This window comes from Saccopteryx bilineata, chromosome 11 (genome assembly GCF_036850765.1).
Source record: "Saccopteryx bilineata isolate mSacBil1 chromosome 11, mSacBil1_pri_phased_curated, whole genome shotgun sequence".
Taxonomy (NCBI): Eukaryota; Metazoa; Chordata; class Mammalia; order Chiroptera; family Emballonuridae; genus Saccopteryx; species Saccopteryx bilineata.
In genome coordinates this window covers 23,542,517-23,567,638 of record NC_089500.1, presented here as the reverse complement: position 1 = coordinate 23,567,638, position 25,122 = coordinate 23,542,517, and the positions used below count along the sequence as shown (strand labels likewise).

Genomic DNA, 25,122 nt, shown 5'->3' with positions numbered 1-25,122 from the left:
CACCACAGATTTCCCAGCCACATAAGTTCACAGCACCAGAGTCATTAGTTTAAGTGAATTGCCTAATTGAGTTAGCCTTTAGTTCAGGAAGAGAATCAATCGTGATTGTAAGGGTCCTGGGAAATTTCTGTGCCTTCCCTCTCGTCTTCTGTCTTGCCATTGCCTGCGGCCCAAACATTCCCAGTCATTTCCTCAGTTTAAGGCTTTGAACCTGTTAAAATATAAACAGTTCTGGGAAGATAACAGAGTAAACATGATCAGTCATTTGCATCTCAGGTTGAAGGAATCATTTCTGAGAATAGGTTGAATGAAAAACAATGGGAGGGTACAAAGGAAGAAAATGTGTAGCACATATGAAGAGGGTCTTTGACAAGGGAAGACTGTTGCCATGAGGCCAGGCTGGGTGAATAGGGTCTGGGACCCCTTCGTCTCATCAGGAATGTTAAGGAAGGTGCTATATTTGTCTTAGAGAACAGAAGAAATGACCAGGGCTGGACTGTCTGGAAGATGAGGTAACACGTGTGGAAAAATAAGTCAACTTACTCAAAGTTACTTCAGCATGTGGAACAAGCCCCACTAGGATGGAGTGCTGAGCAGGCAGACTTTGAATCAGTGAAAAGGGGTGCTTTTAACAATAAAAGTTGCCTAAGTCCTGACCTATGAGACCCTAAGTTCCCTACCCAGGCAGGGCAGGCTTGTTGGGGACACTTGCGTTGGGTAGGGTAGACAAGATAACCACTGTAGACTTTCTCTTCCAATTCCAAGTTTCTGTGATTCTATAGCCCTACGTTCCTACAGAAGAATGAGGAGATATCACTGAGGTGCCAAAAAAGTTGAGAACATAGAGATCAAATGTACCCAAAATATACCATTGTTGCCTTTACAGCTTTTCATAGAGTATAACTAGTTAGTCATGTGGTCAGGTTACCAAAATGCTTGACATGGCTGCTTGTTTGGGTGCAAGCTGAGGGACCCACGCCATGCAGCCCTGCCTTGTCCTCCACCTTCTCCTCCCCATCACTCTCCCCGCTCAGGGGGTTCTTCTGCTCAATCCTCTAAGATCATCCCATTGAGATACTCAGTCTTCCTGGCCTGGATCTGTGGCTACATCAGACCCATGTGCTTCCACTTGTTTGTGCTTCCTGTAAGAGTCCTTGTTTTCTTGGACCATAAAGGCGTTGAGGGCCTGGGGACGGCTATAACCTAGAACAAGCCAGGGGTTGGTAGTTTCAGGGTGGCTATGATTTCAACTCAATAAAGCTCAGTCTCGTTTGGCAACTTTGAAGGCATTCATCTTTTCATGTGAGATTATTTCTGACTTGCCTGCCTTTTCCTGTCTCTTGTCATTCAAAGAAGATAGACAGATCCATAGAGAATCCTTCTGTCCTTCCAATGTCCCAGGAGAGAGGTGAGGAGATTGTCAGAGAAGTCCTTAAACTCTGTGAATTGATAACTAGGAGCCCCCGGCCCCCTCCTACAGCTGCACGGGTGCTGGAGCAGATGACGCAAAGGAAGTAGCTCTCTAGAGAACTTTCAGCTCAGCTTGTATTTATTCCCCATGAACTCTGGCCTCTTCCCCTGGAAGAGGCTGCCTTCTCCAAGTTTATCCCCTGGCAGTCAATGCAGCCTGTTCCTTCAATGTGGTTGAAATGTAGAGTTAGAGGGAGCCATGAGCCCTGAAAACTTAGTTCTAAAATGATTTCTGATTGAGCCTTCAAGGGAACGACCTGTGGGTGTAGACGGACCTGCAGTCCTCAATGGGACCTGTCACAGACAAGAGTCCATCTTGATCTTCTGCTTTCCAGAAGGGCCCTCAACTGCCCCGCCCTGTGTCTGGTGGCTGTGACTGACACTCTCCACTTGCTAAGCACCATAGTTCCACTGGGTTCGTGGAACAGTGTGGGAACTTCCCGGGTGGTTCCTCAGGAAAAGCACTTCCTGTCTTTTCAAATTGGTTACATGCTATGAATGGGTAGCATCCCCCTTTTACTTCCAGTGCAGAGACTGAGGGGACTGGAGAGAGGGAACCACAAGAATTTCAGGGGCCCTTGGGAGAGGCCAGAGCAAGAGAGGAAGGCATAGGCACCCAGGGGTGAGCTGAGAGAACAGCCAGCGGGGGGACGAGAGAAAGTGTTGTCAGCAGACAGCCACGGGCCCGCACTTGCAACACCAAGGGAGGGCCCCTGTGTAGGGAACCTGTCCGCAGTCAGTTCCTGAGTTACCCCTGGAATATGGGGCCCGCCAGGCTCCTCCCCACCCCCACCCCCACCTCTGTTTGCTTTCCTTCCTTTGGACGCCCTCCCTGGTCAGGACCCCTCTCTGGCAGTTCCAAACACCTGGCACAGTGGGGGGGGTGTTGACGTCAGTGGGGCGTTTGTCTACTCAGGTGTAGCTAATTCCTGCAGTGTGAGGCTCTCGGGTAGGCCTCCTCACACCTTGTCTCAGAGACGGGGGAGGGGGTTGGGGAGAAGAGTACACAAACTCAAGGGAGGGGAGGGTGTGACGCTTGACCCATCAGACCACAAAGCCAAACAAAGCATGTTTTGATTGGGCCCCTTCCCCAAACTTCAGCCGACCAGGCCCCACAGCCTCATGGGACTTGGGAGGGCTGGCTTCCGTAATATATAGAGCTAAGAGTCCTTTCTGGGGGCGAGGGTTAGCGCAGACCCTTCTCGCTCTGAGAGCGTCTCCAGGACACCAGGCAGTAGAGGTCAGAAGGGAGAAAGGTCTAAAAGTCCCCACAGAACCAGAAAGACAGTATCTACTTTTGGTCTGTACAGAAATTTCCATCACAACGCAGCTGGCAGTGCTGTCCCCAGACTGTGCCATGCCTGTGTGGGGAATTGAGAGCCTTTATTGAGGCTGGAAGGCAAATTGGCCCCCTGAGGAGACAACACTTAGATGATTGCTTTAAGGCAAGTTCTGGAGCAAGAATTCTAACGAAAGGAGTAACTGGATGGTAATGCCTAAAGGAGGACATGAAAGCTACTGCTAGACAGTCCCCGGCTCTGCCCCTTTAAAGGAAATCTGCCTGATCAAACCAGGTCAGGGAACCATGGTAGCAGGAGCCGGGATTCCCTGGGGAGTTTAGGAAGTAAGCTTTTGTCAGGAAGGCCAGAGAGACGTGGGCAAGCTGCAGAAAGAGCATTTGCCTGGCCTCTCCCTCGTCCTCCATAGTTCCCTTCCACAACCGGATGGCGTGTGCCAGGCCCAGGGTTAGGCAATGCAAAGGCAATTTACAGAAAGTCAGCAAGAGGATGGGTTGGAGGGCTCCAGGAATTAAAGGGGTTTGGGTTTAGGGGGAAGTCCAACGCCCGGAGTGGAGGACCAGAGACGCTGCCCAATCAGAAAGAAGCTTCTTCCCAAATCTCAATGGTCTAGATTCCTCCAGCCCTGAGCAGGACATCAAAAGGAGCCCAGGTAAGAGGTCCTGGGGGAGAGAAATGGGCCAAGTAGACCCTGTTGCCAAAGGGACCATCTGACTTTCCAAAGGAAGAGAAAAACAAAGGCTGGTCTTTTTTCTGTTGCTTTCTTCTGCTGAGCTGTGGTGTCTGGGGAAGGCCAGTCTCGAGACAGGAAACTTCATAAAACCTTGAAAGAGAGTTTCAATTCTGGAAGCTTTAAACTGGAAGAGCTTTTTAAAAAATATATAGTTTAAACCCCTCACTTTATAGATGAGGAAACCACAGCTTGTCCAGGGACCTGTCCAGATGTCCTAACCCTGGGCTTTTCTTGCTCACCTGGTGATGGAACTAGGTGAATCCATCAGCCCTCCAGTCCCCTTACCACCATACCTTCCCACTGGCTGAGCCTTCGTCGTCTTTGTCCTCTTGCCCACAACTCTGTAACTCACAGCTCTGACATTAGTACGGACGGTTCCCAGGGTAGCAGCACATTGAACTGAGCTGTGAGATGTTAATGAGGTGGATTTGAAACCCTTCCTCCCTGGGGTCATTACCTGCTGCATCCAGGATGATGGCATCTGGTCCAGGCATCTGAGCCTCTCTCCCCTCAGGTCCTAACCCCTTCTGCAGATGTGCCTTTAGAACGAGACCATCTCAGGATCCACAAACATCCTAACACCCCAGATTAACAACCTAGCTTCTCAGTGCCCGTCTCTCACACAGCCGTCTTAGATTACTGTAGCCATGTTCTGAGTAGCCACAGAGAATGGATGATTCTGGAAGACAGATAGCTGTGCCTTAGAGAACAACATTCCAGGATATTCAAGTCAGAGAACGGACAACCTCGTAAGGTATGTGCTCTCCTCCAAAACTGGCAGCAAAGGACCTGGATCTTGGTGAACTTGCTGAGGGAAGACTCCCCTGCAAGGCTTGGAAGTGCCTCTGGTTGCTCCCAACACCGGCCTTGGCGTAACCCTCTCTCACACTTCCACAGCATCCATACCGCCCTTTAAAGTCAGAAGGGAAAAAGGTTGCAATTGTGTCAGCTCTGACTGATTGGTATTGATTGTCTGGAGCACTGTGTTAAGAAGGATTCTGAGGCTGTATTGAAATTTGTAGGGAAAGTGCTATGATCAATTATCTACGTTTGCTGTAGGTAATGGGGAGACGGGGTGGTGGAGAAGAGGCCGTGAGGAAAGGGAGTACGGAAATGTTGCCACAAGAGAAGAAGCTAGTAGACAATGGCCCAGAACTTTCCTTGGCCTTTCATTGGTGTCACAAGCATAATGACACACAGGTGGGCTTTTGTGTTTTGTTTGGTTTTGTTATGTTTTGGTAACGTGTGTTCCTCCTTTTGGAATATGAAATAATTCATAATTGTTTTAATTAAAAATGACACAAGTGCATTGATATCACTGGGGAAGGCTCCAACCATCTGTAAACACCTACAGTGTGGGAGTAAAGCATCCAAACCAGGAGGTCAAAACCTGACCCCACAGCTGACTAGACACGTGGCCTCAGGTCAGCCACTGCCCTCTGGGCCTCGGTTTCCTTCTGTCAGGGCCTGGATTCAAAGGTCACTTAGTCAAGGATTGATCATTCCAAGTAGTTTTATTGGATTGGAAAGGATTCATTGACTTTTCATGTGTATGGTGACTCTCAGTACAAAATTTTACAATGGCACTAACTTCAAAAAATTTTAAGTCTAGAGTTTTCTGAAAAAAAATGCAATGGGAATTGCAAGAATGGAATGGCCCATGTGGCCAAATAGGTCAAGAGTGGCATCATGGAGGAAGTAGAACATAAACCAGACCTTGAAAGGTCCATAGGAATTAGTCAAGAAGAGGAAGGAGACATGGAGCCAGAGTGTCAAGGCAGGGTGTGGTGGGAAGGTCGGGAAGGGCCAGATGAGGGGGTTGGCCATACTGTGGAACTTCTGGGAAGCCAGGCCAAGGAGCCTGAGCATCATGCTCTTGGCAATAGAGAGCCATGTCAATTATTGAGCGACAGCGATATAATGGTACAGTCTAGTGGTTGAAGTACAGAATGGGTTGACAGGGGAGAGATCAAAATCAGGGAGATCAACAATGTAGACTTGCAATTCTGAGGGTGTGGGCTGGGGTGGGAACATGGAGCAGAGTGCACGGTCATTCCAGAGGAAGGCCAGACAGGTGGGACCCCAATTCCAGGTGGCCAGCTTTGACCAGTGTACTCTTTAACCTCATTTATGAAATCATTATAAGGTATTTTGAGGTTAAATGAGGTACAAGTCATGTATGCTTATTAATGTCTTCTCCATGGCGTGAGCCAAAGACACCAAAAACAAGGCAAAACCAAATAAAATCTAGGCAAGTCCATTGGCCAATCAGCGAGCTGTGTGGGGAGGAAGTGAAAGAGCTTAAAGCATTTACTATGAGGATGAGGCCTCCCTTAATCTCAGGTTTACAGCGACTCACACCCCACCTTCTTTAAAAAGATTGGCCCATTAAAACACTGGGACTTTTAACTAATTTATCTCCCAGTGTTCCTGTAGCCCTGACCTCCACCTCCCGTCTGTCCACCTCCCTCACAACTCACTTCCCAGTGCAGATAGATTAGAAAGGCTCGGGAAGCTTCGTGGGTTTCCCTGAATCCCCCCAAGGAAAGAGAAGTGTATTCTAGAGTACCTTATGGGACCATGACACTCAAAAGCAGGGTTGAATTGATAAACAATAAATAAATCCCTGAGGCCTGACCTGTGGTGGCGCAGTGGATAAAGCGTCGACCTGGAAACACTGAGGTTGCCGGTTCAAAACCCTGGCCTTGCCCAGTCAAGGCACATATGGGAGTTGAAGCTTCCTGCTCCTCTCCCCCTTCTCTCTCTCTCTCTCTCTCTCTCTCTCTCTCTCTCCCTCCCTCCCTCCCTCCCCCTAAAATGAATAAATAAATGAAAATAATTAAAAATAAATAAATAAAAATAAATCCTTGGCAGGAAGGAAGGTTTAGGGAAATAGGTCTTGGACTGGAAGGCAAGAGACAATAGCTCTGTGGACGCCAGGAAGTCACTCCGCCTCTCTAGGCTTTGCTTTCCCCACCTGTGAAAGGAGAGGCTGGGCTGGATCCTCTCAAAGGCCTTTCCAACTCTCGTATCTAGGCCTCTGATATCTATCTCACAGAAAGAACTTTGAAAATGTCAACTAAACACAACTTCACGGAAAAGGTTCCATCCCTTTACCACCATGGTCATCCATCTCTCTCTCTCTCCCTCCCTCTCTCTCTCTCTCTCTCTCTCTCTCACACACACACACACACACACACACACATATATACACACACAGCAGCAGCAGCCTTGGAAATGACAAGTTATCATGTAAAGCTCAACCTCTGCAAAGAGAAACATTTCCAAATAATGGTCATAGTGTAACCATATAGAATTGAATGTAAAAAAGAAAAATCAAATCATACGCAATGTGTCACTTCAAAAAAGTCATGCTGGCATAGTAAGGAATTGCCCGGTGATGTGTGCCTGCGTTCGCAAACAGTAGGCTGGAGGAATAGGAGACCCAGGGAGCTGGAAAGGGATGACAAATGGGTCTTAATCGAAGGTTCCAGATGCTCCATATGTTGAACATTGCAAGTGATATAAGGACAGCATCGACCCCCCCTCCAGGAGCTCGGAGAAGCTGCCAGCACCTGAGGAAGACAGCTGGTGGAAAGCGCATAGGCAGGGACCTGTTTGAGTCAAGGTTGACTTTCAGTAAGATCGAAGAGATCGTTTCTTCCTCTTCTGAAAGATGTCATATATGGTTAGAAGTTGTTTTGATCACCTCAAAAAAATTGCAGTGAGCTTCAAAATTGTATCTGACAGGTGGGCTCCCCTACTAAATCTTTTCCTCCACCTGCTTGAACGGTTGGCATTTTCTGTACATTAGGAGCTGGCAGGGGCGTGAGTCCTACGGGACATGTTGCAAGTGCTGGCAGACGATCACTATGGCTCCTAACTGCCCTCGCTTTCTCTGAGTCAAAGGGAGGAAAGCATTCTTGGACTGCTGCCTATTAAAACACAGGTGGCAGAAATCCTCGAGGGCAGGGACCATGCCCCTGAAATGGTCCTGAACAGCCCCAGTGAGCAGCTACATGCACTGGGGCACCTGAAAGGCTTCTCACAGTAGGAGCCGGCAGCAGCTCCTGCGCAGGCGGCCGTGCGGAGCAGTCACTCAGCCGCTTAGCTTTCCCGCAGGTTGTGGAGGACAGAGCTCCCCAACCATGTGCCCGGCGCACTCACAGCCGGGCCCAGAAAGCAGCCAGGTGGCGGCTGGAGTGGCCAGAGTCCCTGGGCCCAGCTATCTGGTCCCAAAAGGAGAGATGAATTGCTGCTACCTTAGCTTTAAGTTTTCTCACAGCCTCAGAGAATCCGTGACTTTATCTCCAACCTTCTTCATGATGTCTATTCCCACCCTTCATTCTCAACTCTTGGCCAGCCCATCTGGAGGGGCTTCTGCCCTCCCTGGGTGGTCTATAGGCCGGCAGTGCAGAACCAACCCCATTTTAGGCCATACCTGGCACAACCTCCCAGCTCATCCCAAATAACGACAAAAAAAATTGTTTTTAAAGGAGAGAGGCTTTTTTGTTTCTGTCTTCTGTGACTGGGATATCAGCTCTAGGATCTAGGGCCTCACAGACGTGTGGGCCCCGCGGAGCAGGGCACGGACAGGGAGCCAGGGCACGGACGGGGAGCAGGCCTTCTGCAGCCCTGGAAAGGGCAGCGCGTGGCAGTCGGGAGCCCTGGGAGCAGCTCTGGCTGCCCCAGGGCGAAGGCGCGGCTTGGGCACGTGGGTTCTCTGGCTCTAGGAGGTGCCATCTTGACGTTCCATGCAGTTCCGAGTCTGTGCTGCTCAGATCACAGCGCTGGTCCGCCCGGGGTGTGCGGGGCGGGCTCACTGCCGCAGCACGTGAGAAGCAAGCAGCAATGGGCTGGCGGAGGCGCCCTTCCCCGGCACACCTGCAGGGGGCTGGTGCGATGGGAAATGCCTGGTCTTGTCAGGTGATGCGATGATCCCCCGCCTTGGTCCTTGTCCCCTTATGGACCCTATCTGCACAGTGTCCCAGGGTGGGATGACATTCCCAGCGTCTCCGAAGCACGGGGTAAAGAGGACTTCTGTGTCAGGGGTCATGGTTCATCGCTGACCCATGGACGGGCCGCGGCATTGGGAGCCTCTTCCCGGTCCTGAGCGCAGACGGGGACATGGTCGCTTGTTTTACTTGCAATCAATCAGAAAGTGCAAACAAACCCCTGTCCTTGCTTGTCCGTGTTCCACATAATCTCTGCTTGTTGGTCATGATATGTTCTGAAACTTGCTAAAATCGTTTCTAGGTGAGCAGCATAATCTTAGACCAGGGCTTTCAAACCAAAATGTCCACTCAAGTCAGCTGGGGAACCTTGCTTAAGAGACAGATTCCAATTTGGTCAGTCTGGGACAGGGCCCGAGAGTCTGCGTTCCAAACAAGCCTCCTTTGATGTCCACGAAGCTGGCCCACGACCCGGACTCTGGGCAGCAAAGGTGCAGAGAGAATGATTGAGGGCTGAGAGCCACACAGCTCGCTGTTTGTAGGCGGCTTCAGAAATTATTCAGAGCCTTTATTTCCCATCTGTTGGACATAACACTGCCTACTGTATCAGATTAAAGGTGCTATTAAAGAGTCAAGTGCGTTCATTTAGAAAGTGTGCCAACATAACAATAGTGTGAATGTTCTCACCTGTTCTGGGCAACTCTACTGCTCACAAAAATTAGGGGATATTTCAAAAGGAATATGAAGCAATACAAAAAGGAAGTATGTGATTTTTTTATTAAACAAGAACATCAGAAAAGCAAATGACAAGTCAAAGAAAGTCGTTTGATTATGCAAATGAGGTGCAAAACCAACTTTTATTTCATTGGTGAAAATGCACGATACAAAAGGCTGAAAGTACTGGAGTATCTGCACGTTCTCTGATCCCCTAATTTTTGTGAGCAGTAGGTCATCAAACTCTAGTGTACATGAACCCCAAGCAGAACGTGGTAAAACTGCAGACGTCGGGACCAATGAATACTCCAACCAATGGACCCGGGTCGGCACAGAAACATACATTCTAACAAGCCACCTGGGGGATGCGACGCAGTCAGTGCGCTGAGGAATCCTGTCGCAGTGGCCAAGGGGCTCTGCTCTCCCCAAGTGTGGAAATGTACAAAAATAAGGTACAGCAGGGGGTTCTGGTAGCCAGGCCCAGATCCCGGACTCCTACGGCCCCGTACGTTGGTGCCTGTCAACTTTAACGTGCACAGAAATCACTCGGGGAACCCAGTCGAAATACAGACTTGGATTCTGTAGGTCTGGGTGGAATCTGAGACTCTGCATTTCCAACAAGCCCCCGGATGACACTGGTCTGAGGACCACACTTAGAGTTACAAGAACCTAAATCAGTGGTTTTCAGCCCGATCTGGCCATAACAGTCACCTTTCAAGTGCTAAGAGCATTGAAAAACTTGAATTTTTTTCATTGGCCTGGGGTAGGGTTTGGATATTTTTAAAGCACCCACGTGATTCTAACATGCAGCCAGCATTGAGGGGCCCCCCACACAGACTCCCTGCCCCAGCGGGAAGCCAAGGCGCCAGCTGAGGGACGGGAATAGGCAGACAGCTAGGGTCCACCAGCCAGGCCAGTCCAAGGTCCAGGGAAGTGAGTCTCAGAACAGTTCCTTGCTGGGGAAATAGGCAGACGCCCGTGGCCTCTTGACACTGATAGGTGTCTGCGGCAGGTGTCTGCGGGGAAAGGGCTGGAAGTCTGAGCGGGGAGGGAGGGAGGAGCTACGTGCTTCGCAGACGCTGATGCAACTCCTACCGCAGCTTCAGACCACACAGCTCTCTCGTTTTCTGCTTTGGCATGTGATTTTCCTCCCGCCATCTGCTGGGCTCTCACAGGGTACGTACCCGGGGGCACTGACCTGTCTCGTTTTGCCCCTGCCCAGGCGGCGGTGGGGAACAGCCCGTCACGACGAGCCCGAAGGCCGATGAGGGCTCGAAGGCCGTGCTCCCCAAGCCCAGGAGTGTGTTCCACATTGAGTGGTCATCCATTCGGAGGAGAAGCAAAGGTCTGTGATTTGCTCATCTCTAAAACGAGGACCATGGCACAGCCTACTTCATGGGGCGGGGGGGGGGGGACCAGGAGGGTCAGGCTTTGTCTAGTCACAGCCACCCCCCATCCACGGCCACAGGTCCCGGGGTCTACACCCCTCCTGGGGAGGAGACGGAACAGGCCGTGGGCTCTGTAGGTCAAGGCCGGAGGTCTCAGACACGGCTGCACATTGGAGTCACCTGTTTCCCATCCTGGAAGACTAAGTTAATTTCGCTAGGAAGCAACCTGGGTGGGCGTTCGGATCGGTCAAGGCTCTCCACGAGGTCACAAAGCACTGGGCTGGGGGGCCAGAGATGGAGGTTCTCAGTCCCGCACTGGTGAAGGTGTCGAGGCCAAGGGGTCAGACGGAGAGGTGTGAAGCGGAGGAGGCTCCCGAAAGCCACGACGGGGGTCCAGAGGGCAGGCAAGCTGAGCCACTAGGGGGCCAGAAACCTGGACTTAGAAGCTGAGGACACGGTGTGGCAAACAGAAAGGAGTGGGGGGGTTGGAGGGTCTCCCCAACCTGATGCAAGGTTATAGCAGTCTCGTGAAGAGCCTGGCAGAGAGACCATCTAATTCTGCCCCCCAAACTCCAGACAGCAGAGCCAACCTGCCTAGTCACCCAGCTGGCAAGGGGCCCAACAAGGAATAAAACTGACTCCTGGGCGACTGTCCTTCTTATATCACGTGCATCCCAGGAGCGACTTTCTCCATCTAGGACATCTGAGTCTCATCCTTTACCACCCAGAGAGGCTGACCCAGAGAAATGGGCCTGGGGCGTTATGGAAAAACATCACACAAGGTGGAGTGGGCACCAAGGGGTCTCAAGCACCCCCTAGTCTGGGAGGCTGTATTTGTCAGGGACCCTGGGCACGGTGTGGAAGACAGCATGGCTTGCCTCATCAAGTTAATCATCTCCCTTCAAAAATCTTCCTATGATCGTGGTTCAGGGCCGGGGTGGGGGAGGGCCTAGCAGAGAACCCCGAGCAATGGAGCCTGGGAGGTGGAGCTTGGTCGCATTGCTGCAGAGCTAGCAGACAGCAGGAGCTTCAGACAGAAGCAGCGGGTCCACCGGAATCACACTCACACTGGCCTGAGAGTCAGGGGAATCCTCTGCTTCCTACTCTTCATTTCTAAGCTTCCAAACATGAATTTGTTTCTCTGGCATAGTGCAACTTCCCAGCCACAATAGTATTTGCAGACTATTCTCCTCCTAGAGCGGGAGCACAATGCCTTTGATGCATTCCTTCTAGTGGTGAGGTATTCTGAAGACTCATGCGTGCACCATGATCCCACCTTATTCAGTCTAAAACCAGCCTGCCATTCTCAAACTTGACCACAAGGGGGCATCAGAGCACCAAGACCGAAACTTCCAAGGGCCATAGCTTCTTTTTACCATGTATAAAACCCTACTGAAATTGGTCATGGTTAAAAATAAGTTACCTGATAATAATGAAAAACACATTTAGGGTTGCTTTACAAAAGTTTTCTAGAATTACAAAGACATGTCAAAATCGAATGCAAGTAATGGCATGGCTACCTCTTGTCTTATTTCAACCAGCAGTTGCTGCTAAAATATCTAAAATTCCAAGACATAGGTTAATCCAGTTGGGAAGAGTCATAAGCAAATGCAAACAGACCTTGCGTGGCTCAGGCAGCTTAATACTTTGTGAGCACTAGCATCTAGGTTTTTTCTTTATACATCTGCGAGTTCCCGGTGTGGTATAAGAGAAAGAACCCCTGATTTGGGGATTATTGGCAAGTTGCTGCTTCCTCATCTACAAAATGTAAGGGTTGGCTAAATCAGAGTTTGTTTAACTAAAGGTCAGTCAAATCTCTGGATTCCATGTTTACATGAGGACGTGCAATTATTTTCCCAAAGGGAGAGCTCAAATGAGTTCCTAAGTAATGAAAGAAAATACAAGGAACCTTCCAACTGCGAGATGTCATGTGCGGGCTTCCTCTCTCGTGGAACAGGAAAGATGTATTCCAATGACAGCCTTCCAAGAGATTTGCTGCCAGTGCCAGGGTTGAGGTGTCCTAATGAATGATTTTTTTTTCCTTCCAACTCCAGTGTTTGGGAAAGGGGAGCACCAGGAGAAACAAACCAGAGAGCCCTCCCCCTATCAATACCGGAAGCCCACGGTTGAGTTGCTGGTGAGTGCTGATGGCCTGGGTGAGGGCCACCACCCCACAGTCACAGAGCCTGTGGCAGATCAGGGACCTGGGGCCAGGAAAGGTGTTCTCTAGTTCGGGCAAACTTATCTTTTTTTTTTTTTTTTTTCTGAAGCTGGAAACGGGGAGAGACAGTCAGACAGACTCCCGCATGCACCCGACCAGGATCCACCCGGCACGCCCACCAGGGGGCAATGCTCTGCCCCTCCGGGGCGTTGCTCTGTTGCGACCAGAGCCACTCTAGCGCCTGGGGCAGAGGCCAAGGAGCCATCCCCAGCGCCCGGGCCATCTTTGCTCCAATGGAGTCTTGGCTGCGGGAGGGGAAGAGAGAGACAGAGAGGAAGGAGAGGGGGAGGGGTGGAGAAGCAGATGGGTGCTTCTCCTGTGTGCCCTGGCCGGGAATCAAACCCGGGACTTCTGCACGCCAGGCCAACGCTCTACCACTGAGCCAACCAGCCAGGGCCTTGGGCAAACTTTTCTTGAATTCATATTTCCAGAAACATAATTACCTGGGATTTTTTTAAATCTGTTTTTCACGGTTCATTTTATAACGTTTCACATTGCTTTTATTTGAATTCTTTATTACCCATCTTCCTCGAAACCTAGCGTTTAAGCATTTAGGAAATGAGCTGGAGCCAGTTTTCCAAAACAGAATCTTTATATGTTTAATTTTACGGACAGTTGCATTAACGCTGGCAGAGGGGAAGAATGTCTTCTGGGAAGGTTGCGGTATAGTGGAACTAAACTTCTTTTTTCAAAGAACAGGGTCAAATCCCAATGCTACCATTTGACTCTGATGTCTGCACACGAGAACAGCTCCCGCTGAGCCCTCACCCACAGAAGAGTGCAGATATTTGTCATGTCGAAGTTCAAGTGTGTGGCTCATGTTAATTGAGGTGACAGGATACACGGAGCACAGAACACTCTAGTCTATGGAAACACGAAGATGGTTACATAACAATGTCACTAAAGACCAAAAGGAGATCTTAGCTTGGCCCCGTGCGAGCACAGCTGCCACTTCTCAGTGTGAGCCGACAGAATGCGGGAGCCCCTCGCCCCTCTCTTGTCCCCGGCAGGACCTGGACACCATGGAGGAGAGCTCTGAGATTAAGGCGGAAACGAGCATTTCCAGGACCTCCTGGATTAGGAGCTACTTGGCCGCCAGCGGGAAACGGCTCAGCAGAGCCCTCGGTTACATCACAGGGGAGATGAAGGAGTGTGGAGAGGGGCTGAAAGGTAACGGTCCTGTGAGCGCGACCCCTGGCCCTACCCTACAGAGGTCACCTCCGGTCGTCCCCCAGGACACACTGGGCCGTGGTTCTCTATAGACGAGACGGAGTCCTGTCTTTCAAAGATCAGAGTTCCGCTGTTAGAACTGACATCCAGTCTCTCGGGATGTAAATGCAACACTTGAAGCGTGCGGCCGCATTGCTGAACACGACATGCTCTCAGGCCGCCCATCACGGTGTTGCGGCCAGGCACCTCAGCCCTGGCGTTCTAGAGCCAGCATCCTAGAAATAACGCCAGCCCCACGGAGGGCCCGCGGGAGAACCACGTCTAATCTTCCAATGGTTCTCTTTAGCCATCGCCCCAGCACTCAGGCCGTGAGTCCGACACCCTCTGTGCAGCATGGGAAGTTTCTTCCCAGACCTGTCTTCTTGAAAATCACGCCATTCTCACAGGGCACAGAGAGCTCAGGGTATCCACCTGAGCGTGAAAGGAACCGAACGAGCACAGCCAGGGAGCAGCGGGTCCACAGAGTTCTCTGGGCTGTCAAACACCCCCTCGGTTCTTGGCTTACCCTCTTCTGTGGCTGATGACAGCAAGGGGCTGGCTCCTACCAACCCACCTTGGGTGTGGCTCTTCCCTCACACCCTGTGCAGACTGCAGGGGCCTGGCCCAGGGCCGGCCCCCTGAGCACCGACCCCCTGCCCTCCCTGTTCCCTTTCAGACAAGTCTCCCGTGTTCCAGTTCCTGGACTGGATCCTCCGGGGCATGTCGCAGGTGATGTTCGTGAGCAACCCCCTGAGCGGCACCCTCATCGTCCTCGGCCTCTTCGTCCAGAACCCCTGGTGGGCCATCTCGGGCTGCTTGGGCACCATTGTGTCCACTCTGACAGCCCTCATCCTCAGTCAGGACAAGTAAGTTCTAGGAGGCCCAGGGTCCCAGCAAGAAGGCCAGAGGTCACAACCTGCAGGGACCATTGCCACCTTCCCACCCCCTCACTGTGTGGCTCCCAGCTCAGAAACCCCTCAAAATAAGGACGCTAATAACTAAGAAAAACCATTCCCTGTTTTGTAACTGCGACACATCGTCTAGGGGAGTGTGGAGGGGGGCCACCTGCTTGAAGGAGAGTGTTGCCAGGCCCCAGGTGAGAAAAATCTGATTGCAGTGGGACATCAAGGGGTCAGCCCCTGCCCGGGGCCTCGGGAGCCCCTGCCTCACCAGCCCCCCTCTCCCCCTAGGTCGGCCATCGCGGCGGGACTACAGGGCTACAATGGGGTGCTGGTGGGGCTGCTGATGGCTGTGTTCTCAGACAAAGGCGACTACTACTGGTGGCTTTTGCTCCCTGTCACTGTTATGTCCATGTGTTGGTAAGTTGGCATCTGAGGATGTGGGTGCAGATCGGGGGCAGCCGATCTTTCTATCCCAACTCCATGGCTTCCAACTAAACTCCATGGTTGTGTGTCTACACTCGCTTTGAAAGTGGCATTTATTTAGCTTGCACACAAGATACCTCCCCTGGAAATAATTACTAACATCATACAGCATCAGCACTGTGCCAGGTGGCCTATAGACCGTATCTCATTACTTATAATCCTTTACTCTCCTTTTTTTTTAAAGATCTAAAGCAGTGGTAGTCAACCTGGTCCCTACCGCCCACTAGTGGGCATTCCAGCTTTCATGGTGGGCGGTAGCAGAGCAACCAAAGTATAAATAAAAAGATAGATTTAACTATAGTAAGTTGTTTTATAAAGATTTATTCTGCCAAACTTAGCGAAAATCCAACATAAAGTACTTGGTAAGTAATTATTATTATATGCTTTAACTTGCTGTAACTCTGCTTTATAAATTTTATAAAGTCAAGTTACTTTCCCTACTTTATAAATCACCATTACTGTGGAACCGGTGGGCGGTTAGAAAATTTTACTACTAACAGAGATACAGAAGTGGGCAGTAGGTATAAAAAGTTGGCTGCCCCTGGTCTAAAGGGTTTCTGGTCCCATCCGACCAGCGCACAGGGAAAGGCACTGAGGACACATAGGTTAAGAGCCTCACCACAGGCTCCCATCAGTTTCTGCAAGTCTTATTATTCCTCCTGCTGCCACCCACCCCCTCCCAAGCTCTTCCTTGTCCTTGGGACCCCTGACCAAACCAGGACAGTCTCCAGTGTAGGCTGAAGGCCCAGGCACCAGAGAGCCCTCAGAGCGCCAGGCGCCAGCTCCCTCTTCACCCCCAGAAATTGCAGGCTCTCTGGCCATGAGGTTCAGTGCTGTCGTTGGCTCAGCAGACATTTGTTGAATGAATGAATGAATTAATGAATGAATGAATGAATGAATGAATGCCATTCCCTGCGTCGTCTTTACCCCAACCTGTTCTCTCTCCCCGTGCCCGGGCATGGAGCTCTCGGACTTGAAGGAAGTTCTGTGACTCCCCCAGAAAGCCCTGATTCTCAGGTTGAGTCTGGGCATCCACCCCGTCCCAGGGACAGGGAGGCAGAGGCCCAGAGAAAAGGCTGCTCAGGTGAGAGAGGTGCCCAGCGGGCTGCCTCTCTCCAGGGAGGCACAGGACGCATCCTACTCCCACTCAGTCTAATGCCAAGGTCAGGGCTACTTGAATAGCATCTCTTATGCTTCTGCCAACAGCCCTATCCTCTCTAGTGCCCTGAGCACCATCTTCAGCAAGTGGGACCTCCCGGTGTTCACGCTGCCCTTCAACATCATGGTGACCCTGTACCTGGCCGCCACGGGCCACTACAACCTCTTCTTCCCCACGACACTGCTGCAGCCTGCATCCTCTGTGCCCAACATCACCTGGTCGGAGGTCCAGGTGCCTTTGGTAGGTATTGTGGAAGGCAGGAGGACAGCACCTGTCCACGTTCGATGTGTGGCATTTACTCATTTGCACGCTAGAAGCATCCATGAGTAATAGCAATCATTAGCAATTAAACAGTCTTCATACAGCTTGTCATTAGCCACCATCCAAAAGGAAACTTTTGAAGGTCCATTTCTGGTTCCAGAGAGGAAGACACTGAGGCCAGGTTGAAACACTGCCTAAGGTCACACAACTCATTCAAAAAGAGCAAAGTCAAGACTAGGTCTCTGGCCTCTTGTCAGCTAGACCCAGGTTCTCTCTTTGACCCTTTTTGGAACATCTTTGTGGTACTCTATTCCAGTCATACTCCACCTTACGCTGAGAGTTCTCTTTTTTTTTTTTTGTATTTTTCTGAAGCTGGAAACGGGGAGAGACAGTCAGACAGACTCCCGCATGCGCCTGACCGGGATCCACCCGGCACGCCCACCAGGGGTGATGCTCTGCCTTCCAGAGGGTGATGCTCTGCCCCTCCAGGGCGTCGCTCTGCCGCGACCAGAGCCACTCTAGCGCCTGGGGCAGAGGCCAAGGAGCCATCCCCAGCACCCAGGCCATCTTTGCTCCTGCGGGAGGGGAGGAGAGAGACAGAGAGGAAGGGGGGGGTAGAGAAGCAAATGGGCGCTTCTCCTATGTGCCCTGGCCAGGAATTGAACCCAGGTCCCCCGCACGCCAGACCGACACCCTACCGCTGAGCCAACCGGCCAGGGCCTGAGTGTTCTCTTTCATCCGGCCTCACTGAATCATTCAAGGCACACCCCCCACTACCACGTCCTGGCCTGGGAAGGGTCTCTCCAACCTCCAGTCACACCCACCCGCTCTCTGACGCAGGCCTGCCTTTTAAAGCACTGGTGTTCCTCCATTAAGACAGGCGTATCTAACAGAGCTTTTGAAGTTTTTTTCCCAAGTATTCTGTGTGTAGAATGCTGGTCTCTGGAAGCCTGCCAAGATCATTAGGAAGCTACACTGAGTGTTAAATCAGCCTGGAGAAATGAGCCCGTTTGGCTCCTTATCTAAGTGGGCACGTTTCCTCTGAGGCCCCCCCCCCACTTTCCGTTACACTGAACAACCCCCGGGATGGCTCAGTCGATAACTCCATTATTGGCACTCTGTCACCCAGCCACAAAGCCACTTGCCCTTGTTGAAAGAACTTTCAGAACGGATGTCGCCTCATTCCTCTGAGCGTTTCATCGCCTGTCTGCAACAGCGTGGCGTGGCAGGAAGATGCCTGCACTTGCACAGAAAGCATCTCTGTTTAGGAAGAGAAATATTCGTGTTAGCCCTGTCCTTGTTGGGGGGGGGGGGGATCGAGGACTTCATGAGCCAAAGGCGAGAAAAGGTGCCACATTGGCAATTCACTCCTGTGGCTTCCTTTCCGTGGTATTAACCCATCGATATCTTCAGAAGGCAACATCGCTCTCATTGGTGTGCCACAGGGAGATGATGTGATGAAAGTTCACTTTAAGCTATTTTGCATTCCCTGTGCCATATTTTCAATGGCAAAGCCATCTAAGAATGTTGTAGAAAGGGGGGGGAAATAGAAAATTCTGTATAACATTTTAAAACTCCCAAATTTCCAGGAAAGAGATTCCAGTTTGGGGGGGATGTTCTTTAGAAAGAACTTTCTGGACAATTGAATGAATTATGGTAATGAGTAATATGTTTGACTATCTTATTAAAGCCTTGAGTTTGGGGGGAAAGAGGTGGTAAATGTCAGAGAGAGGACTTAAAACTCGATGCGGTGTTGAGGTCCCCTTGAGTTCCTGTGCTCTGTGGCCGCTGGAGGGCACCGTGGAGGATGGGACCAGCTGGGGACGAAGCTGGCCAGCACCACTGCCTCTCTGTAAAATTCTTGAATGTCCTGACTTTCCCTCACATGGTGATGCCTAAGCCCCCACTTTGTTCCCTGTCCCTGGGGTCACAGGAGACTGAGCCTGGAGGGTCAGCCCCCTAGGCCAGCCCACGGGCTCCTGCAGGCTCCCCTGTCCCTGCACAGCCCCGGAGGGCAGAGGCCTCTCAGAGGTCACAGGCTAACAGAAGAACTGCCTCGTCATAATATATACACATTCTTCCCCCAGGACTCTGCTTTTCCTCAGCTCACTGCCCACGGGGTGAGACGACCCCCAATCAGTGCATTGCAGCCTGGCCCAGAGCCTCTGCCCTTAAACACTTTCCCAGCTCCAGGGCCATTGGACGGGCTCCCGAACCACAGGATCCGATCTCAGTGGCTGGAATGGCTGCCTGTCCCGGATCCTTTTCCCAGATCCAGAGCACATGTGCCTAGGCCTACAGGCATTGGGCCCTGGCCGCCTCAAACCGCCTGTCGTGCACAGACAGGCCCCTCTCCCCCGAGATCCACGGAAGCCTGACCCAAGCAGGGTGCTGCTCTATCAGCCACCCCTGGATGCTGGCTTAGCAGCCGAGGACAGAGGCGGCCACACTGCTTCCCGGGCTCGCCCGTGGATCCTGCTGCACTGCTCACCCAGACCCGACTAATGTGACCACAGCCCAGACGTGTGGTCCTTGAAAACACAAAGGACCATTTTTTTCATCACATCTTTAGCCTTCTAGTTACTTTTCTTGCTTTAAAAAAAAAAGTCCCCAGAGAGTTTTTAAACCGCAACTTTGATCGGACATCTACTACTTTCCTAATGAATAATACCCTCACTGGGAACGTTTTTAGCATCTCTCACTGGGGGTTCAGTGCCTTATACCCATGTGCTTACACCAAGGAAACTTAACATCCTAACCTCTAACGGTTCTAAGAACTCGAGATTAAAACAATAAAGCTCACATTCTCTTAAGAGTTAACCTATTCAAACAAAACTATCTTGAGAGCCAGTTGCAAAATGATAGTGTGGGAGGTTTAGCAGCAAGTCTTTTCCAGCCGAGGTTAAGGTGTCTCTCTGCATGTGATACCCACAGCTTCTGAGAGCCATCCCTGTCGGCATCGGCCAAGTGTACGGCTGCGATAACCCCTGGACTGGAGGCATCTTCATCCTCGCTTTGTTTGTATCGTCTCCTCTTATTTGCCTGCATGCTGCAATTGGATCCACCATGGGGATGTTAGCAGGTCGGTGGTATTACTCTCCCTTATCAATGGGCCATAAGGGTGTTAGTGCCCAGGGCCAACTCCAAAGAATATGGTGATGGGTGTCTTCAATGCTTCACCTATTTATTTTTGTATATTTTTCCTCTTTTTATGGTACCATGTTTTTTTCTATTTTGGAAGCCAGTGTTTTTATGTTCCCATGAGCAAAAACTTTCCTCAAAAAAGGCTCTGGTGTTAGTCATTTACACTTTAGTATAAATGTAAAGTTTAGGAAGGGTTTCTTCCAGGCATGTTTATATTTTAAGTCTTATAATTAATGATAATAAGAAGAATATATTCTTCACTAGAGAACGTTAATATATCAATGAAGAAGAAGAAGCCATCCTCTTTATTTTGGCCAGGGAAGGACTTTCTCTGGACTGCTCACATCGGCCTTCAGAGTTCTTACTCACAGGGTCTCTTCTACCCATAATAGCTTTCCCACTAATATTCATGTGACTCTATGGCCACGTGCTGCCTGTAGGTGTTTCTCCACCGAATAAAGTGATGAGTTCCTTCTTATAAGTGCCTAAGAGGGTCACAAGTCTGGGTTTTGAGGACCGCGGTGGGTCTCGGGGCTGGCACAGGAGTCTCCGGAGACCCTGAGCCCAGCACGAATGAACGGCTTCGCCTTTTCCCGCAGCCCTCACCATCGCCACGCCCTTTGACTCCATCTACTTTGGCCTGTGTGGCTTCAATAGCACGCTGGCCTGCATCGCCATCGGGGGCATGTTCTACGTCCTCACCTGGCAGACGCACCTCCTCGCCATTGCCTGTGGTAGGTACTGCCAACGAGTCCCCTTTCCACCAGAAAAGACGGCTGGGTCTGTCCCCGCCAGGACAGCCACCCTGTGGAGACTCTGCTGGTCCTTCAGAGATAAATGGGAGGATCGTTTACTTTATAAAAGGGCTTTTCTCTAAAACTGTTTTTAACTATTGTTTAGTGAATAATGAATTAAAAATTATTTCCGCTCAACACAGCATGTCCAGTCACATGAAGACAGGTCATTGTAGATGGTGCTGGTTTGTTCAGCGGCAGTGGATTGACATGAAAATTCATATACAAATTTATCTTTATATTTGAGGCTGGGTGATTTACATGAGATGCAGTGATTAACTTTAAGCACACAAACATTGACCATCGGGCCTTCAAATAGTGCTTACGTTGTGGGATGGGTTCAGGGTCACTACCAGCTGGGTACTCAATAACTCTCTAATAAAAGTTTGTTGTTAACGTCCTAGGGGCCATTGGGGTGTTTCGAGTTGAGAAATGAAAGGTTCAAAAGCAAAGCCCACTTGCACTGGCCCATTCCCACAGAACCTCACCAGTAGCTGGCACTTGGCTCTTCCCAGTGGCCAGCCTGGCCATGCCCCCAGCCCATGCAGAGCTAGGAGATGAGGCAGTCAGTGCATATGGTCTTACTCAAGTTTACAGAATGCTGCTTCTCCCTGGAAACCCATATTATGTTCATAACTTGTGATGAAATACATCAGCGGGGAGTTCTGGGAGTCACTCATCTTGGCTGTATAGGAAAATTTTCATTTATAGTTTATGCCGTTAAATGTTCCTGTGCTAGAATGCAGGATGGTGGAAGCCAAGAGAACCGTAACAGCCCAATTCTGGCCTTTTTAACCAAGTTCATCGGCTGTCCTAGGTGTGCCAACACTAGCACTGAATGTAACATTTTCCTAAGCAATGGAAACAGAATTCAATTATCTGAGAGATAGCATTTGTGGCATAAACTGTGTGGGGGTGGCAGGGGGGGGGGTATGTAGACGAAGCTTCTGGCACTGTTCGTCACTTGACTGTTTCTTGGTTCCTTTCCAGCGCTGTTTGCAGCCTACCTGGGAGCTGCCCTGGCCAACGTGTTCTCTGTGGTGAGTTCACATGAGCCAAGAAAGTGCCCAGCACCCTTTCTGGTGTTCTTTTGTCTCCCCAAAGTCAACACAAAATCCCTCCTCCGTCCAGGAAACCTTCTCCAATCCATCCCTCTTCTCTCAAATCACACTACTCACCTCAGCACCTGCTGGGCAGAAGGAGCTGCCTCCCAAAAGTCTGAATATCAAGTGTGCACCAATCAGCTCCCATGGGCAGTGGGCCAGCAGAGCTCCTTATAGAAAGACAATTTGAAGAGCATTAGCTTATAAATCAAACTCCTTTCTGAAAGGACTTGAGTTCTATCATCTTCTAGACCAGTGGTTCTCAACCTGTGGGTTGCGACCCCGGCGAGGGTCCAACGACCAAAACACAGGGGTCGCCTAAAGCCATTGGAAAAAAATATGGCTTTAGGTGACCCCTGTGTTTTGGTCGTTCAACCCCCGCTGGGTCACGACCCACAGGTTGAGAACCGCTGTTCTAGACCTAGAGTTAAATCTTTATTATTTAATTTTGTGTACATTTGTAGATCATCTGTCTAACTAGCTTCTGGGCCAGTTATTTGTCCCGTATTAACTAGCATGGTGTTGGGAGTCCAGAGGGAAGTCCTTCGGTGGAGGCAGGGAGCCAAGCCCGAGTAAACCTGAGAGAAGCTAGAGACAGTGGCTTTAGGCACATGCATCAGCCCGAGAGCCCCTTCTCAGAGCCCTAGTACAGAGTGGTGTGTGATGTCAGGAAGCACCACGTGGCCAGCCTCAGCTCCCCTTGTCCACAGAGTGCTCAGGGCTCAGCTGGCAGTCAGTGCCTCCCCATCTTGGATAAGGGTTCAAGGGCACATCTTACATGGGCAGCCAGGAAAAGTCCAATTGGTACTGCAGGTGGAGATGGAGGGCCCATCTAAATCCCTCCTTAGTAAAACTGAGTGGTTTGGACTTAGCATGAAAGAGAATTTCCTATGCACAGAATTAGTCTTCCTGTGTCCCTTGATGGTCTAAGTCCCTCCTCTGAGCCCCATCAAATTTTGTACATGTGTCTGCTACAACATATGACATACAGTATTGAGATGACTCAAAAACACATTAGTCCTATTCCACCTCCAACCTGTGTGCTCCTTCAGAACAGGGGCCCAGTCACATTCTCATGTCTCTGGCCACAGTCTCTATGCTTCTTAGTTCAAATTCTCAAAAGAGGGATTCTGTTCCCGGGACATCTGCCTACGGGAAGCTGCACTTGAGTCAGGTGTCTGTCTCTGGTTCAATCAGCTGTGACTAAAGGAAAATGGCCTTGAACTACAAAATGACTGCCAAAGCCATTCCTTCGACAGGGGCTACGGGAGAGACAGGAATGGCCATAGTCCCTTGAGCTGGGGGTACAAGCTGGCCAGATAACCCAAAACAAAACATGGCTCCTACATAAAGGCATATTATAATAGGGTTCCAATAGCTACATTTTGAAGTAAGTTACACTACATACTGACACCACTGGCATGATTTTATTCATATTGGTCATAAAGTAAGTATATATTATTCCTAGCAATACCCATGAAGCATCCCCTCCTCTACCCAGGGCTGGAGGTGTTTGGCAAGGGCTGATGAAATAGGCACACACATCTGAAGTAACCAAGACTTCTCTTGTGTCCCCCGCCCCAGTTTGGATTACCACCCTGCACCTGGCCTTTCTGCCTCTCCGCACTAACCTTCCTGCTCCTGACAACCAACAACCCTGCCATCTACAAGCTTCCACTCAGCAAAGTCACCTACCCGGAGGCCAATCGCATCTATTACCTGTCCCAGGAGAAAAACAGAAGACCGTCAACCATAACCAAGTACCAGGCCTATGATGTTTCCTAAGTTGCCCTTCCCAAAACATGTCACTGCAAATTCAGCCTTCAGCAGGCTGTGCAGGTCCCCAGGCTGAAGGCTCCTTAACCTCTCCTGCTGCGATTCGGTGATCACAGAATCTACTCTGTGATTCTCCCTCAAGCAAGCCTAATGGTAGTCACCATCCAGGACCTCTCTGTTCTAAGAAACACAACCCTTATCAAAGATATGGTTAGTTTAGATTTTGTACAGCTCACTTCAAAAGAGCTTCCTTTAGGGGGGGGGGGATTTCCCCTCTTCTGCAAAATAAGCCACATCCCTAAAGAGAACTCACCAAGAAGGAGACAGAGATTGGTGACCTGGTTATCCAACTTAGTCATCTAATGCAGCAATGCACAGTGTCAGGAAATATGCATTAGCTTAGGAGGCAAAGGGGCTGTTCCTGCCCGAGCTCTGACACTAATGAACTCCTACCATCCTGGATGAGTCTATGCCATCGCTCAGCCTCAATTTCTTACTGGTTTCCTGACAGGGAGGGACTATGTCAGCCCTTCCACCTTAGAAATGTTGATTCATCTCTCTCTCCTGTAAATGAACAAAATCAGCATGACCAACAAGTAATTACTTTGAGTTAAGTAAGAGATGGAGGGGTTACCTGGAGAAGAGGCAGAACAATTCTCCTGATCTAGGGAGATTTATTCTTGAATCATGAGAAGATCTCCAGACTTGCGGTTAGTAACCTCATCCACCGGATATGCCAGCGTGCCTTTCTTTTCATAACACAAATAGTTCTGGAGATGTCATAGGATGAACTCTGATCTTTTTCAACATTCAAATCATATTTTAAAGAAGTATGTTTCCTTTTGTAAGAGACATCAGCATACTCTCATTAAACTGTTAAGTTTGCAACTTGGTATCAGCGTTTTCTTAAAATGCAGCTCATCTACATTGTTCACACACTGGCCATTCGAGGGGTTCCCCACAGTCAAGCATGTGTCTGAAAAGAGGTGAGAATGGTGGGAAATTCTCAGGAGAGGGTTTGATTTGTTTGCAAAGGGAATTATACAGAAACAACAGTGGTCGTTTTTACTGTGTGCATTAAAGTACAGGTTGTTAACAACCCTTTTCACTTTTTAGGGCATAGGCTTTCAGTCTCGGATCCCTAAAATTATAAACCCAGACCCTTTTGTTATTTAATTACTCTGGTGACAGTATCAAGCTCCTAAACTACAGGACTCCCTCGTAGGAAGCCAGGTGGCTCAGCCTTCCCACCCCTCCCCAGAGGCGTATGGATGAACCTCTTACAGCCCTTCAGTGGGAACTTCCCATCTCCCATCCTTCCAATTTAGCAGGATAGGATGAGGCCATCAGATGGGGGATGCAGGAAGGAGGCAAGAAGGAGGGACAGACCCTCTATAAATGTAGCTTTAAGGGAAGAATTACATTTGACTCAAGTCCATCATTTATAAAAAGCTAGCATCCACATGGATCTTGCCCCTGCCTGCCCTGAGACCCCGGCCACATTCTGCCAGGGCC

General features: G+C 50.2%; 1 protein-coding gene across 2 annotated transcripts; it reads left to right on the top strand.

Annotated features, from left to right (window-relative positions):
• Window positions 1–2,691: 2,691 nt before the first annotated feature.
• LOC136315156 (urea transporter 2) lies at window positions 2,692–24,495 on the top strand. Of its 2 annotated transcripts, XM_066246480.1 has the most exons (12): window positions 2,692–2,710; window positions 3,300–3,420; window positions 10,390–10,512; window positions 12,610–12,692; window positions 13,787–13,946; window positions 14,662–14,851; window positions 15,176–15,304; window positions 16,577–16,769; window positions 19,725–19,872; window positions 20,534–20,668; window positions 21,719–21,768; window positions 23,416–24,495. In XM_066246480.1, exons 5-12 carry the CDS (start codon window positions 13,799–13,801, stop codon window positions 23,614–23,616), a joined length of 1,194 nt encoding a protein of 397 aa, XP_066102577.1. In that variant the 5' UTR covers window positions 2,692–2,710; window positions 3,300–3,420; window positions 10,390–10,512; window positions 12,610–12,692; window positions 13,787–13,798; the 3' UTR covers window positions 23,617–24,495. The 2 variants fall into 2 exon arrangements, with proteins under 2 accessions (XP_066102577.1, XP_066102575.1); XM_066246478.1 differs by lacking the exons at window positions 2,692–2,710; window positions 3,300–3,420; window positions 10,390–10,512 and adding an exon at window positions 10,201–10,343.
• Window positions 24,496–25,122: the final 627 nt, after the last annotated feature.

Excerpts from the sequence above, each read along its gene's own strand:
- LOC136315156 (XM_066246478.1), top strand. The coding sequence starts at position 10,250 with ATGCAACTCCTACCGCAGCTTCAGACCACACAGCTCTCTCGTTTTCTG. Across the intron at positions 12,693-13,786 it reads AGCCCACGGTTGAGTTGCTG|GACCTGGACACCATGGAGGA; the intron begins GTGAGTGCTGAT and ends TGTCCCCGGCAG. Across the intron at positions 15,305-16,576 it reads ACTGTTATGTCCATGTGTTG|CCCTATCCTCTCTAGTGCCC; the intron begins GTAAGTTGGCAT and ends TTCTGCCAACAG.